Source organism: Triticum urartu, chromosome 7A (assembly GCF_056163025.1).
Source record: "Triticum urartu cultivar PI428250 chromosome 7A, HENAU_Tu73, whole genome shotgun sequence".
NCBI lineage: Eukaryota > Viridiplantae > Streptophyta > Magnoliopsida > Poales > Poaceae > Triticum > Triticum urartu.
Genome location: NC_141879.1, coordinates 642,041,754 through 642,057,832, shown reverse-complemented (window position 1 = coordinate 642,057,832; position 16,079 = coordinate 642,041,754). Strand labels below are relative to the sequence as shown.

The 16,079-nt window shown below is 48.3% G+C and overlaps 1 protein-coding gene across 1 annotated transcript; it reads left to right on the top strand.

Annotated features, from left to right (window-relative positions):
- Positions 1–2,563: 2,563 nt before the first annotated feature.
- Positions 2,564–14,451, top strand: LOC147960970 (uncharacterized). The gene is made up of 2 exons (XM_087533609.1): positions 2,564–3,757; positions 14,182–14,451. The coding sequence occupies exons 1-2, from the start codon at positions 2,564–2,566 to the stop codon at positions 14,449–14,451; spliced, it is 1,464 nt and encodes a 487-aa protein (XP_087389735.1).
- The last annotated feature ends 1,628 nt before the right edge of the window (positions 14,452–16,079 follow it).

The window sequence follows — 16,079 nt, the reverse complement described above, 5'->3', positions numbered from 1 at the left end:
GTTCTACAGAACTCTACCTTGGTGACCTCGTATGTCGATGAACACAAGAACAGTCTGCGCTCCAAACACCCGGAGCAGTGTGATGAATGGATTACATGTGAACACATCAGGACTTTCGGCAGTTGGTTGGAAACACGTCTCAGAAGTGACACACTATTTGTGATGAGTTGTACTCGTTGTCCAGGGAACCATCTTCGACTGTATTGACTTACAAAGGATACGAGATAAATGTGAATACATTTTACATGATCGCCCAAGATCAAAAGAGCACCAACCAAAATAGCGGTGTCTGCTTTGATGCAACAACCAAGTGGTGAAATGACATATATTATGATTACATAGTGGACATATGGGAACTTGACTACGGACATGATTTTAAGGTCCCTTTGTTTAAGTGCAAGTGGGTCAATCTGTCAGGAGGCGGGGTATAGGTAGACCCACAATACGGAATGGCAACAGTGGATCTGAACAATCTTGGGTACACAGACGAACCATTCGTCCTAGCCAATGATGTGGCACAGGTTTTCTCGGTGAAGGACATGTCTACCAAACCGAGAAAAAGAAAAGATAAGGAAGCAAACACATCATACGATGAGCCAAAGCGCCACATAGTTCTTTTAGGAAAAAGAGACATCATGGGAGTGGAGGGCAAGACAGACATGTCCGAAGATTATGAAAAGTTTCATGAAATTCCTCCCTGCAAAGTCAAGGCTGACCCAAGCACACTGATAAATGATGAAGATTATCCATGGTTACGGCGCAATAAGCAAAGGACACAAGCGAAGAAAAAGTGAAGACTTTTCTCTCCACAACTATTATGATGATGCCTTTGATCTAGAATATCCATGTAATAGACGAGTTTCCTTATGAAACCCTGATACTTCGAAAGAGATTGTCCATTTTGTACACGAAGTGCATCCAGTTTTTTCCGTAACCCTCTCAATTTTTTAGCACATGCTATGTGGGTGAAATGATGATACCATGCCAACTTTCAACTTTTTCAGAGTTCATTTGTAGTGCTTTTCATTTTCAGGGTCATGTAGCTCAAAAAATCAGTAAATGCATGAAAAATAACAAATGAAGTCAGAAAGGGTTGAAAATTGATGATGTGGCTTTGAATGGTGCATTTTAAACACACAAAAAGTCTGAAGTTCAAATAGGTTCAAAAAATTTAAATCCCTTTGTAACAGATGAGCTTTCGTGTGAAACCCTGATACTTCGAAAGAGATTGTTCATTTTGTACATGAAGTGCATCTAGTTTTTTCCGTAACCCTCTCAACTTTTTAGCACATGCTATGTGGGTGAAATGATGATACCATGCCAATTTTCAACCTCTTCAGAGTTCATCTGAAGTGCTTTTCAATTTCAGGGACATTTAGCTCAAAGTATGAACTAATATAAAAAATGATCTAAATTTTTTTTATGAAACTCTAATAGAAAAATAATAAACTAAAAGAATGAACTAGAAAACTTTAATGAAACTCTAATAGCAAAAGGAATCAACTAAAAAGTTTTATAAACCTCTAGTATTATTGAAACTAAAATTATATAACATTTATGCAACTAAAATTATCAAAGTATTTTCTGCTCAAAACATTATAAGCAAAAATAAAATAAATAAGTAGAAACAAAATAAAATAAATAAATAGAAACAAAATAACACTACTAGGAAAAGGGCTATAGATGGAATGGACACTAATGGCGCACCTATCATGTGGTGTGCCACTACTATATAGCAGTGGCGCACCATGTGCTGGTGCGCCATTAGTGTGGAAGACACTAATGGCGCACCTGGCACATGGTGCGCCACTAGTAACAATTTTTTTCCAAACATACTAATGGCGCATCACTGCACGATGCGCCACTACTGTTGTTTTTTTATTCTTTTTTTGCAAAACTACTAATGGCGCACCGTAGCATAGTGCGCCATTACTAGTTTAAACTAGTAATGTCGCACTATGCCATGGTGCGCCATTAGAATATTTTTTTATTTTTTTGCAAAACTTCTAATGGCGCATCAGCAGTAGGTGCGCCATTAGTAACCAGGGTTACTAATGGCGCATTTGCAGGTGGTGCGCCACTAGTAACCTGGGACCAACAAGATATTTTGGACAGCCCACCTACACACTCACTTTCCCCACTTCATTCTCCACCTCCTCCTCCAAGCTTGTCTCGGCTGCCTCCTCCTCCTCACCTCATTTGCACCATAGATTCATCCAAATTAAGTGGTTAAATTACCTTTTTTGATAGGTAAGTAAGGGGGAAGCTATCTTTATGTTGTTCTCCCTCTCCAACAACGTGCACATGCACTTTTTGTGGCCTAGATAGATCTATGTATGTTCGTGGTGTTGCATATGTTTGTGATGTTGCATATATGTTTGTGTTTGCATGTACCGGTATTTGAAATGTGATAGTTGCCAATATTTTGCCGGAATGTTGATTCATTTCCGTTTCGGCGAGAATTTTGGCACTATGCATTCTTTTTGGTCCTATTTTTAGGGAAAGTCATGCCAAATTTTTTCTTGGTTCTAAAATATCGTTTTGCTCTACCCCGCAGGCGACCATGGTCCGCACGATGACCGAAGGCATCGTGAATAGGTTTTTGAGCTCCGCGAAGGCCGAGATGCTTCAAAAGAATGAGATGGAGATAAGATGTCCGTGTCGAAGATGCAAGATGAAGAGCCTTACTGCGGACCCGAATTCCGGGCAGGTGCAGGACCACCTGCTCTTGTGTGGTTTCATGGATGGCTATCGGTGGCAAGGTGATGAAGATGACTATGAAGTCATCCATGGGGGCCGGGCAAGAAATGAGGAAGGGCAGCAAGACAACCACCGCGGCTCGGGCAGGCAAGAAGACGAAGAATCTCCAGGACATGATCACAAAGGTGATGCTGTACACAGTCATCATGTAGAAGATGCCGGACATGATGATGAGGAAGATGCCGGAGCAGACGAAGGGCATGATCATGAAGATGAAGATGCTGGCGGAGCAGACGACGATGGACCATCGATGGGCTGGGTGCAGGACCCTCGTATTCAAGAGCTGCTTCTCAAGCAGACGGATAATGCAAGAGCTGCCGCCCGAGAGAAAGCCAAGCTGGATCAACTGGAGATAGACGCGGTTACTCCATTGTATGAAGGATGCAGGCCCGAGGATACCCGCCTGAAAGTAACGCTCATGGCTCTGGAGATGAAGGTAAAACACAAAATGACCGACGCATGCTTCGACGAGAACATGTCATTCTGGCACGAACATCTTCCCAAGGGGAACAAGTGCCCGACCAGTTTCGAGGAGGCGAAGAAAATCGTGTGTCCTCTGGATTTACCGCACGTGAAATACCATGTGTGCATGAACAATTGCATCATTTATCGAGATGAGCACGTGGAGTCTACCATATGTCTGGTGTGCGGCGTCACTCGATACAAGAAGAGCAAGAAAGCTCCTCGAAAAGTGGTGTGGTACTTTCCAATCACTCCTCGTCTGCAATGGTATTTTGCGGACCCCAAGGTAGCAAAGTTCCTGCGTTGGCACGCGGATAGGGAGGAGAAGAAGCGAGAAGATGATGTAAATGATCCGGAGATAAATAAAAAAGACAAGATGCTGAGTGACCCAAAGGATGCGAGCCAGTGGCAAGCATTGAACTTCGAACACCCAGAATTTGGGAAGGATCCAAGGAACATCGTGCTGGGCGCGAGCACCGATGGAGTGAATCCGTTTAGCAGCCAGAGAAGCACACATAGCATCTGGCCTGTGTTTGTGTGGATGTACAACCTTCCCCCCTGGTTGTGCATGAAGAGGAAGTACGTTCACATGAGTATGCTAATTGAAGGGCCGAAACAACCAGGGAACGGCATCAATCTGTATCTGGGGCTGCTGAAAGAGGAGCTAGACACGCTGTGGAAAATGCCAGCCAATATGTGGGACGCCGCAGAGAAAGAATATTTCCCTATGAGAGCCGCACTGCTCACGGCGGTGCACGACTATCTCGGTTACGGATATCTCGCGGGGCAGGTGGTCCACGGATTTTCTGGATGCGTCAGGTGCATGGATGACACAACGTATCGCCAGCTAGATAGAGATCCCGGGTCTTCAAAACCGTGTTCATGGGACATCGAAGGTGGCTTCACGACGATGACCCGTGGAGGAAATGCAAGGATCTGTTCGATGGTGAAACCGAACCCCGAAGACGCTCGCGTACGAGGAGCGGCGAGGAAATAGACCAGCTGTTGAAAAATTGGAAAGATTGCCCACTGCCGGGAAAGAAGCAAAAGGTGCCAGAGCCGGGAAAGAAGCGAAAGGCGCCAGAGCCGCTGCTGAAGGTATGGAAAATGAGGTCTGTTTTCTGGGACTTGTTGTACTGGAAGATCCACCGTGTGCCTCAGAGCCTTGATGTCATGCATATCACGAAGAAAGTGTGCGAGAGTCTGCTTGGTACCCTTCTCAACATGCCAGAGAGGACCAAAGATGGGCCGAAAGCAAGGGCAGACTTGAAATCAATGGGCATCAGGGAGGAGCTTCACGCTAATGATGATGATGATGATGATGATGATGATGATGATGATGATGATGATGAGGCGAAGCAGGACACGAAAAGTCGTTGCAAAGGCAAAAAGGCCAAGAAGACCGGAAATGACTACCCTCCTGCGTGCTTCACTCTAAGTCAGGAGGAGATCGAGCAGTTTTTCACCTGCCTTGTAGGAGTAAAACTTCCTTACGATTACGCGGGGAAGATAAGAAGATACCTAGACCCAGCAAAGCAGAAGTTCAGCGGGATGAAGTCTCATGACTGTCACGTGCTGAAGACACAGATACTTCCAGTTGCAATCCATGGGATCATGGACGCGCACGTCCATGAAATGCTATTTGGCCTATGCAACTTTTTTGACGTCATCTCTCGGAAGTCGCTTGGTGTGAGGCAACTCAGAAGGCTACAGGAAGAGATCGTGGTGATACTATGCGAGCTTGAGATGTACTTCCTGCCCGCATTCTTCGACGTTGTGGTGCATCTGCTGGTCCATGTCGTGGAGGATATCATCCAACTCGGGCCGACGTTCCTGCACAGCATGATGCCGTTCGAAAGGATGAATGGTGTCATTAAAGGATACGTTCGCAACATGTCACGTCCAGAGGGAAGCATAGCCAGGGGCTTTCTGACCGAAGAGTGCATCTCCTACTGCACGAATTATCTAGGCATCGAGGACCCCGTTGGTCTGCCCGTCAACAGGCACCTCGGCAGGCTCGCTGGATGGGGTCACCGTGAGGGTCGCCGTGAAATGCATATCGACTTCGAAGGTCGACTCGCCGACTTTGAAAGAGCAAACCTAGTTGCGCTACAACACATTGACGTGGTCGATCCTTGGGTGGTAGAGCACAAAACTTTTATTGAGAAGACGTACAATGACCGAGGCCAACAGAGGACGGACGGAGATATAATCAAAGAGCACAACTCATGTTTCACGCGTTGGTTCAAGCAGAAGCTTCTGTCGTACCCTTTACATGAGGATTCTTTCGTGGAAGAATAACTCATATTCGCCTTGTCACAGGGCGCCGAGCACAACCTGATGACCTATGAGGCGTACGATATCAACGGCTACACATTCTACACCGAGGACAAGGACATGAAGAGCGATGGTTATCAGAACTCCGGGGTAACGATGGAATCCTACACCGGTAACGACAAGGACAGATACTACGGAAGGATCAAGGAGATCTGGGAGCTGAGCTACGCTGGAGAGAAGGTCCCGATGTTCCGTGTCAGATGGGCCAAGAGCGTCCTAAAAGAAGACCGGTTTTTCACCACCATGGTTATACCCGAAGCCAAATCCAAGACCGCGGGCGCAAACGTCACCGCCAAAAATGAGCCATGGGTACTGGCTTCCCAAGTGGACCAATGCTTTTTCATTACCGACGTGTCAAAGCCCAGTCGTGTTGTCGTGAGGAGAGGCAAAAGGAAGATCATCGGAATGGATGGAGTAGCCAATGAGCAAGACTTAGACAAGTACGGCGACCCGAAGATCGAACATGACGATGACGATGAAGTAGCAGCATACACCACAAGAAGAAGCAGGACCACCCTACCTAAAGGATGTCCCTTCCATAGAAGAACTCCATTTGCGAAAAAGAAGGGCAAGAAGATTGTGAACAGATAGCTAGCTAAGATCGATTGTATTTAAATCGTAGCCTTCATTTCTCGATTGTATTTCATGGGCACTTTTTGAACTCGTGAATGTTTTTAAATTTCATGGACACTCGATCTCGATCCCCCTCCATCTCGATCGCTATCCCACCTCGCCAGATCCGGTCCCCCTCGCCACCGAGCACCCCCCGCACCATCTCCCCCGCTCCACCGGCCGCCACCGCCGACCCCCCGTACCCTCCCCCACTCCATCGCCGTCGACGACCCACCGCACCCTCCCCCGCTCCACCGGCCACCGCCGCCGACCCCCGGCCCGCACCCTCCCCCACTCCACCGCCGCCGACGACCCCCGCCGCCACCGAAAAAAAAAACAAATTTGATTATATTTTCAAATAATAAATTTGATGATATTTTCAAATAATAAATTTGATGATATTTTTTCATATTCATAAATATTTTCAAATAACAAATTTGATGATATTTTTTAAAAAATTATTACCGTTTTTATAAAAAAATATTACTGTTATGATTTAAACAAGTTTGAACATATTTAAACACAAAAAAAATATCAAACAACATTTTAAATGCATAAAAAAAATTGGGGAGCCTAGGAATCAAACCCAGGACCTACTAGTGTGTGTGCTGTGTGCTGACCAGTCGGGCTAGTGGGCATGTTCTAATGGAGATAGGGTTAGGTGGAATATAACCTGACCAGTCGGGCTAGTAACTAAAACAAAATTCTAATGGCGCACCAGGGGGAGGTGCGCCATTAGAATCGTCGTACTTATGGCGCACTTGGGGGAGGTGCGCCATTGCTAACCCTCCCCCACTCCGCCTATTCGCCTCGCACTGTGGCCTCCCTCCCTCCCTCGCCAGATCCCCCACTCGACCCCAACCGTACGCCGCCGCCCCCTTGCTCCGCCCCCTCCGTCCGCCGCGCCTGCACACCGTCGGCGACGCCGCCGCCGCTGTGGTCTTGCGCTGCCCCGACGCCGCCGCCCCGACCCCCGCGGGACTCCACCCCCGCTGCCCCCACGCCCCCCGAACGGGATCGGCCGAGCGCGCGCCGCCTGCTCCTCTCCTCCTCCCTCTGACGAGCGAGGGCCTCCTCCGGCCCCTGCGGCAGCCGGCGAGCGCGGCCCCGACGCACCCATCCTGCCTGCCCCTGCCGTCCTCCGCCACCGGCCCCTGCTCTCCTTCGACCGCGGCGAGCAAGGACCCGGACGAGCTCGGACCCCGACCCCGACCCCGACCCCGACCCCTCCAGCGACCAGGTACCTCTCCTCCTTCCTCCTTCCTCCCTCTCTCCACCATTCCCCATTCCCTCCCTCCCTCCCCTCGACCGTGGCAGTGTTTGTTTTAGTGACAAATATGATCAATAGGCAATACTAGTGGATATTAGGCCTTTTTATAGGCAATAATAGTGGGTGATGTACCTGGATGTCTGTGAGCGATGCTCAGGTGGTATGTATGATGTCTTCGCTTTTTTGAGATTGCTGCTGCTATCTCACCAGATTATATGTAGTGTGTCATTCTTGCTATGGTCATGTAAGAGAAATGCCCTGCCTTGCTAATTTTACCATGAGATTTGGGGTAATCAGCTAGTTTTGGTCAAAGCAAGTTGTTTTCCTGAGCTATGCCTTGGTTAGAAAATGATGCATGATGGTTTGTTCAGAAGAGGAATAATCCCAGGATAGCACGTATCATGGGGTCAAACCTGGGACCCCTATTGTAATTTGATTTTGATTATTAATTTTTCTGTGAGAAGATGAATTACAGTGTTTGTGTTGTAATGAAACTTGAGCTGAAATAGAACTTGACAGTCTGTACAGTGAATATATAGTCATTGTAATTTTTGGGAGTAATTTTTGGTGTCAAATCACTCAAGCAGTAACTGAATTTTCAAACTGAACTTGACACAATACTATTCAGTTAATTTGCTTGGACAGTAGTATGTATGCTCATCACTTTATGTATGGTGTTATGCCCTGTTATCTCTGTTCAGTTGACTAATGAAGCACTAGGCTCATCCATGGTACAAGTTCATGTGTGAACACTTGAAATTAGTCAGGACATCCCGTACTGATAGATGTAAATTGTGTCCAGTAGGCTTTGAAGCACCGGTTTTTCCTGTTTCTAACTCTGAATCTGATATAAACCATACTGTTGGCATAAGTGGTCTTTTGTATATGTGCTGATGCTTTGTTAATATAAAGCTATAGATGATGTTGTACTTGTGATGATGCTACTTGTGATCTTCTGAAATGACCCATTGGCGACTTCATTACGCGGGGATAATGATATTGCAGGTACCCCGAGAGGCCCTTGAGTTTGCCGGAATGTCGATTAACTTCCGTTCCGGCAAATTCGGGTACTCCATATGTCCTATTTTCAGCAAGGTCATGCTGAAATTTTCCGTGAATTTTAGCATGACTTTGCTAAAAATAGGACATATGGGGTACTTGTGACTAATGCATGGGCCGGGGTATCTTAGTACTTAGTTAACTAGGATCAACTGCCCCGCCATTCTTGCTGCATAGGTGGCAATAGAGCCAAGTGATTAGTGCTAAGTGATTAGGCCCAACCTAGGGTGCCTCGGCATCAATAAACCCTAAATGATGAAAACTTAACTTAGCATTTAGGGTGCCTCGGCATCGGCAAACCCTAAATGATTATAGGGTGCCTCGGTGTCGATGCGAACCTAAATGATGTACGGTTAGGCTTTTAGGGTGCCTCGGCATCGACAAACCCTAAATGATAAAAGCTTAGCTTTTAGGATGCCTCGGTGTCGACAAACCCTAAATGATGAGAACATGATCTTGTTCCTTGACAATAACCAACTTTTTGACCAAACTTTTTTCCTATTTAGAGCGAAACATGGCCCACAACGATGAGGCCGGCGGTTCGGGCGGCAAGCAATTCTGGGAGCTGTCCCAGGAGATGGAGGAACAACCTCACCGCTATGATGACGTCGCGGAAGACACCGATCCTGACTACACAACCCCTAGTGGTGTCGGAGATGACACCACTGATGGTGTCGCCGAGGATGCCACCACTGATGATGGCGGCGCACGCACAGATGGCAGCCAACCGAAGAAGCAACGGAAGGACCGCCGCCCGAACGCGCTCCACACCGTCAAGGAGGAATTTACTCAAGTGGACTCCGACGGGCATCCAACGGAGCCCAAACATATAGTCAAGGGGTACTCGGTTCAGCTCGGGTGCATTCTCCTGAGCACCGTCTCGATCAACACCGAGAACCTTAGGCATAAGGACCGAGGGAATTTGCGCAACCTCCTCTTCATGAAGCTGCACGAACGATACAAGTTCCCCGCTGAATTTGAAAACACACGCCTCTTAGGGAATAAAGAGAACAGTGCCACCCTCACGAGGATGATCACGGCCCTGTCTACTTGGAGAAGCGCGGTGAAGAGAATGATTGAGAAAGGTGACAGTTATGAGAAGATCAAGGCGAAAAATCCTTCGATCAACGAAGAGGACTACAAGGAGTTCAAGATCAAGTGCGAGAGCAGTGCAACCTCCGAATCAAGTCAGTGGGGGAAAGAAATGCGGGAGTTGAACTTAGGGGAACACAAACTCGGTCCCGGCGGTTACAGAGTGGCAGAGCCTATATGGGACAAGGAGGACGTGGAGCGTGCCGAGCAAGGCCTACCGCCCCGCTTCGAGAAATACAGCAGTGACAAGCAGACCAGGAACTATGTCAGGGCCCAGTACAAGGAGGACCCGATAACAAAGGAGCTTACCACGGATCTGAAGACCAGGGCGCTTGAGCTTGTTCTGGCAAAGGAGACTGAAAGCAGTAGCGCGGGGTCGTCTCAGAGCACCCCTGCTTGGGAAAGCACTCTAAATAGGGCGTTGAACGTAATGAAAAACAAGGACAAGCTCACTAAGCCGTCGTTAGCTGGTCGTGTGGCCGGCAAAGGCTTGTCCACAAAATGGTCGTCATACTATACCGCTGGTGGGCGAAAGGAGAAAAAGACCAGCTCGGAAAGCCAGTCGCGCGAGGTTGAAGCACTCAAGGCACAAGTGGCGCGGATTCCGGAGATTTTCCAAGAGCAAGTGCAACAACAACTAGGATCGACGCTCACCGGCATTATGCCTACCTTGATTCATGGGATAACGACGTGGATTGCGGACCGCCCCCGATTCCCAGCTTCACGGCCAGCAACTCGCACAACGCGCAGGCGGCGCCATTGGTGTCTCCGGCGGCGGCAGTATTGGTGTCTCTGACGCCGGCACAGCCGGCATTGGAGCTTAATGCACCCGGGTGTACGCCGGCCGGCACCTCGCCAGCAAGCGGCCCCTCCGTCAGTTGCACACCCGCCGTTGGCGGTGCCTCGACATTAGCCGAGCTCGACGCCATCATCACGGTAACTAATTAAGCCTCTCGGCCAAGGACTTCATCTCCTTGCCTTTAACTGGGCATCCCTGACGCCCTACATGTTTTCGCAGGGTGCCACCGATGTTCCATGCACTCTCCTGCACTTCGTGAACGACGAGTTGATCGATGTCGCCAAGGGAAAAATCGTTCAACCGGGCAACCCCGTGTTCCACGGTAAACCGATGCCACCCACCATGTATAGGGTTCAACTGGTTCGGGTGCTGCCAGGCTGTGACGAGTTGTTACCTCCGATTCAACCCGCCGGGGCCGACGAAGATGATCTGATGACCCTTAGCGCATGCCTAAGCTGGCCCCTGCTTTGGCCGAAGAGCCAGATTCGTTTGGGGCGGAGGACACCACCCCAAAGACAACACCGCCATTCGTGCCAGCGCCAAGCCATGGCAAGACCGCCGCAACGCTACCGGACATGCCAGACATCCCTATGGCACAGGATCCGAACATGCATATGGCACAGGATCTGGACGACGATGACAACGACGACGGCCGTACATTTAGCAACGTCGATAAGTACTTTGCCGAACATGGGTACGATGACGAATTCTGCGGGCCTCTTTCTCAAGAACCCAACCAAGACGACCGCGGTCTAGCTAGTACGGCGGAGAAACCCAATTGCAACAGGCGTCGTCTGGCGTTCAGTCCTCAGGAGATGCCTCCAGCTGCCGACTTCATCGAGCCTCAGATAGCCGAGGTGCCAAATATTATTAGCCCCAACACACTCAAGAAGGCGGTCTGTGAGCAGAACTTGGTCCCATTACAACAGAAGAAGAAGGGACGGAAAAGAAAGAGTAACAAGGGTGCGAGCCAGCCGGCACCGAGTATGATCCGTGCTCAGGACGGGCCACCTTCACCTAAGGATATCTCGAGGAGGGTGCATGTGGCGGGTAGGGCGATGCTACCGATAAATATGCTCAATGCTGCAACCGGTGCTATGCGGAGTCTGCATGACAGTGTTCTTTCTTTGGAGAAGCGGCGTCTCAGAGAGAATGATGTGGCATACCCGGTTTTCATGGCCAAGGTGCCAGAGGGAAAGGGCTTTGTGGATGGCGCCATCAGGGGTACGATCGTCCTACGGTTTTATGACATCTTTGCTATGTTTAACCTTCATCCGCTGCACTACACCCTCGTTCGGCTGTTTTCGCTGAGTATGGAGATGCGGATCATTAGAGACAAGACCCCGGACATCGTGATAGTCGACCCCTTCTACATGCGTGCCAAGCTCTTGGGCAGCGCTGGGGACCGCCAAGTCGCGAGTTCACACCTCGAAGGCGTCATTCTGGAAAACCCAGATAAGGATAACTTCCTCGTGGCTTACTTTCTCGAGTAAGTCATCCCTTAACCACCCCGTAACATATGATTTCTTAGATTTCGATCGTTCTTTTTTTCTAACATTCCGTGTTCTATGCAGAGACACACATTGCACACTCATCCTCTTAAGCCCGAAATATTCCATGGCCACGTATCTCGACCCAAACCGTGACTCCAAGATAGACTACACAAATATCAAGAAAGTTCTTGATGATGTTCTCCCGGCTACGCCAAATATGGAGGCACCTTCACCAGGGCAGTTCGTAAGTACGGCAAGCACGTGTTCGCCCACAATATGATGTTCTGCTGCGTCAAGCAGCCGCCTGGCAGTCAGAAGGATGCCTACTACGGCCTCCATCACATGCGGGCGATCGTAAGGGACCATCATCACCTTCTGCTATCAGATAATCTCAAAGATTGGGCCGCGAGCTTGTCAGCAATCCAGGACGCGGACATCAGACAAGAATTCTTTCGCATCCAGTCGGAGTTTGCGGACATCATCCATCAAGATGTCCTTCATACCTCGGGGCAGTTCTACCTCAGATATCAACCGTCCAACAGTGATATAGACGGAACGCTACAAATGCAGGCTGACAACGACCGCGATTTCATGACCATCACGACAGACGGCGGCTTCATCCATGCTCCGGTCCCATGAGTCGAGTCGAAAGTAGTGATGCTATGTGTAGTTCTGAAACATTGATTGGCTCATGTTGTAATTAAACTTTAATGAACTTGTATGTCTCTTTGGTTTGGACAGTCGTTCAACTTAGATGTAATCGATGCTATTTATTAGTAGGACCATGAATCGTGCTATTAATGTCTTGCTTTTCTCTTCCGATCCTTTTGTTGCATACTTATATATTGCTTATGTATTGTCTATTGTTTGGCTTGTGCATAGAGATGCCGTCGTATGTCGTGTACAAGGGTAAGGTTCCCGGAGTCTACGACGACTGGGAGGAGTGTCGGAGACAGTTTCACCGTTTCAGCTGTAACAGTTACAAAGGGTACACCACTAGGGCGGAGGCGGAATCTAGATACGCCCGCTATCTAGCGGGAGAGAGGAGGGAGCGTTGGAGGAACCGGATGAAGACCAGTTTCATCGCGATGATGCTCATCGTGATGACCGTAGCTCTCTTCTATGTGATGGTAGTTTAGATGATCGATATCGACTTGTAATGTGAAGACAAACTCGCTACTCGCGGTCTCGAGACTTGTAATGTTCTATCTTTGTTCGGTCTTTTGAATTCGGAGACTAATATGATGAATTGTATTCAGAGACTAATCTTCTATTGTATTTGATGAATCTGCTGTTGCTATGTGTTGTTGTCTAAATTCTATACAATAATATATTTTGTAACCTGTGAAAATATCAGAAATGAAAAAAATCCCTAATATTCATACTAGTGGCACACCACATAAGACACTAATGGCGCACTGTGATAATCACACTAATGGCGCATCACCCACTGGTGCGCCATTAGTATGCCAAAGCACATGGGTACATATGGACCCCTGGGAGGCATTCTAATGGCGCACTTTGGGCTATACTAATGGCGCGCTACGTGGTGCGCCATTAGAACACCAGATACTAATGGCGCACCAGTGGTGCGCCATTAGAATTTAATTCTAATGGCGTGATGCTAGTGGCGCACCAGTAGTGCGTCATTAGTAGGCAAAACTGGTGCGCCACTAAAATAAATAAGTAGAAACAAAATAAAATAAAATAAATAATAGAAACAAAATAAAATAAATAAGTAGAAACAAAATAAACTTTAATAAATAAAAATAAATGAATTTTAAACAAAATAAATAAAAATATCAACAATAAGTATTTTGTTCTAGGTAGAAACAAAACAAAATAAATAAAGAAAGAAAGAAAACAAAAAAGTGCCACCTACTGGGCCAGCACGGCCTGAATACGACTAGAAACCCAAACATGGGCCAAGTTTCAGGCCCGCAACAGGCCCAGTACGCCCACATGCACAAGTGACAGATTAGGCCTGAAAGCCTGCAGTTGAGAGGACCTCGAGAGAGTTGGCGCGGCAGCGCTTATAAACCACTCTCGAGCTCTCTCTCAACTAGCGAGATGGGACTAAACTTTTGACGCGGGGCAGCATAAGGCCTTTGGTCCCGGTTGGTGCCACCAACCGGGACCAAAGGCCTCTTCTTCTCGCCCTTTGGGCTACTGAAAAGAGGCCTTTGGTCCCGGTTAGTGGCACCAACCGGGACTAAAGGGGGGCATTGGTCCCGGTTGGTGCCACGAACCGGGACTAATGCTCTATCTATATAAGGAACACTTGTGAAATTTTTCAGTTCCATCGTCGCCCGCTCCTCGTCGCTAATGCCGCCCCCGTCTTCGCGCCCTGCCCCGTCACCGCCCGCGCCCCGCGCCACCCCGCGCCGTCGCCGTCACCTCCCGGCCCCGCGCTGTCCCGACACCGTCGCCGCCCCGCGTACACCGTTGCCGCCCCGACACCATCACCTCCCCGCGCCGCCCTGACGCCGTCGCCGCCCCGCGCCACCCCTGCCCTGACGCCGTCGCCGCGCCGCCCCACGGCCTGGCGGCCTTTTCTGATCATATGATGTTCATATGATTTTTTTGTGCATATGATGTTCATATGATGTTTTTTGTGCATATGATGTTTTTTCCATATGATGTTTTTTCATATATGTATTAATTTTTTATTTAGGTTGTTAATTAGTAGATATTGATTTTAGGTTAGTGTAGAGGAAAAAATAAAATAAGGAAAAAGAAGAAAAGAGGAAGAAGGAAGAAGGAAGAAGAAGAAGAAAAACAAGGAGAGGAAGAAGGAAAATAAGAAGAGGAAGAAGGAGAAGAAGAAAGGAGAAGAAGAGGATTGGAAGAAGAGGAGAAAAAATAAGAAGAGAAAAAAAAGAAGAAAAAAAGAGAAGAAGAAGAAGAAAGGAATAGAGGAGAAGAAGAAAAAATAGAAAAAGTTGCGTTCATTGTTTTGGTATGTACACATATTAACTCTCGTCTTTCTTCTTTTTTCTTGCCCTCCGGATCAAGCACAACTTCGGTAAAGAGACGAGGCCCGAAGAAAAAGTTGCGCTCGGATGAAAGGTTCACGATCATAGAAATCGCGCGCAATGGCCAACCGATTGAACCCATCCGGACCAAGGAAGAATTTTCTGCTCAGTGTGGGGTTCTTGTTAGGGACATGATCCCGATTAGTATCCAACAATAGAATAAGCCTAATAAGGAAGACCCTGAGGTGTCTTATATCAACGATAGGAAGTAAGATGATCTTTGGGACGCGCTGAAGGCAAATTTCACCCTACCGCCAGAGGAGGATCCGGAGAAGCCAGTTAAAGAGTCATTGATCAAGTCTCAGGCTCTTAAGAAGATGGCAGATCTATTCAGGAGATGGAAGAATGAGCTGAAAACAACGTTTTTCGACAAAGAAAAGACACCAGAATTCACCGGCCGGTATGAGAAGATCAGAGAATACTGGGACACATTTGTGGCCCACAAGACATCGGACAAGAGTAAGAAGATGTCAACGACAAACAAGATAAATGTTGCGAAGAAGGAGCATCACCATCGCACGTGGTCAGGTGGCTACCTCAAATCCCGGTCGTTGTGGGCCAAGGCTGAGAATGACCTGCTTGATAAAGGGGTCGAACCAGAGACATTGAACTGGCCAGACCGTTGCCGAACTTGGTTCTTCGGGGTTCGCGGAACCTTGGACCCTGTAACAGGGAAGTGCGTTTGGACGAAGGAGCAACTACGAATACCCGTCACGAAGCTTCAGGACTATATCGCCGCAGCGCAGCAAGGGACGTTCGTTCCAGACAAAGAGAACGATGAGCTCAAAATGGCCCTCGGGAATCCTAAGCACCCTGGATGGACATGAGGCACACCAGGCTCCGTTCCGTGGAAGGCTGGGTTTCCGGACGCAGGCGATTACAAATGCCAGGAGAGGAGGAGGGCAGTGGAGCAGACCCAACTGCAGGCGCTGCACGCAAGGGTAAAAGCGCTAGAGGAACGAGAAGCAGTTCACAGCAAGCGACCTGCCGAAGCTACCCCTGAAGCTACCCCGCCATCTCAGCGGAGAAGCAGCGTGACTTCCACCGAGCTGCTTTAGCTGGAGCCTGTGTTCACGGCTCCTGCTAGCTACCCTGTGAATGCTATCATGGAGTCTCAACATTGCCACCTTATGACGCAATGGCAGAACTTGAAAGTCAAG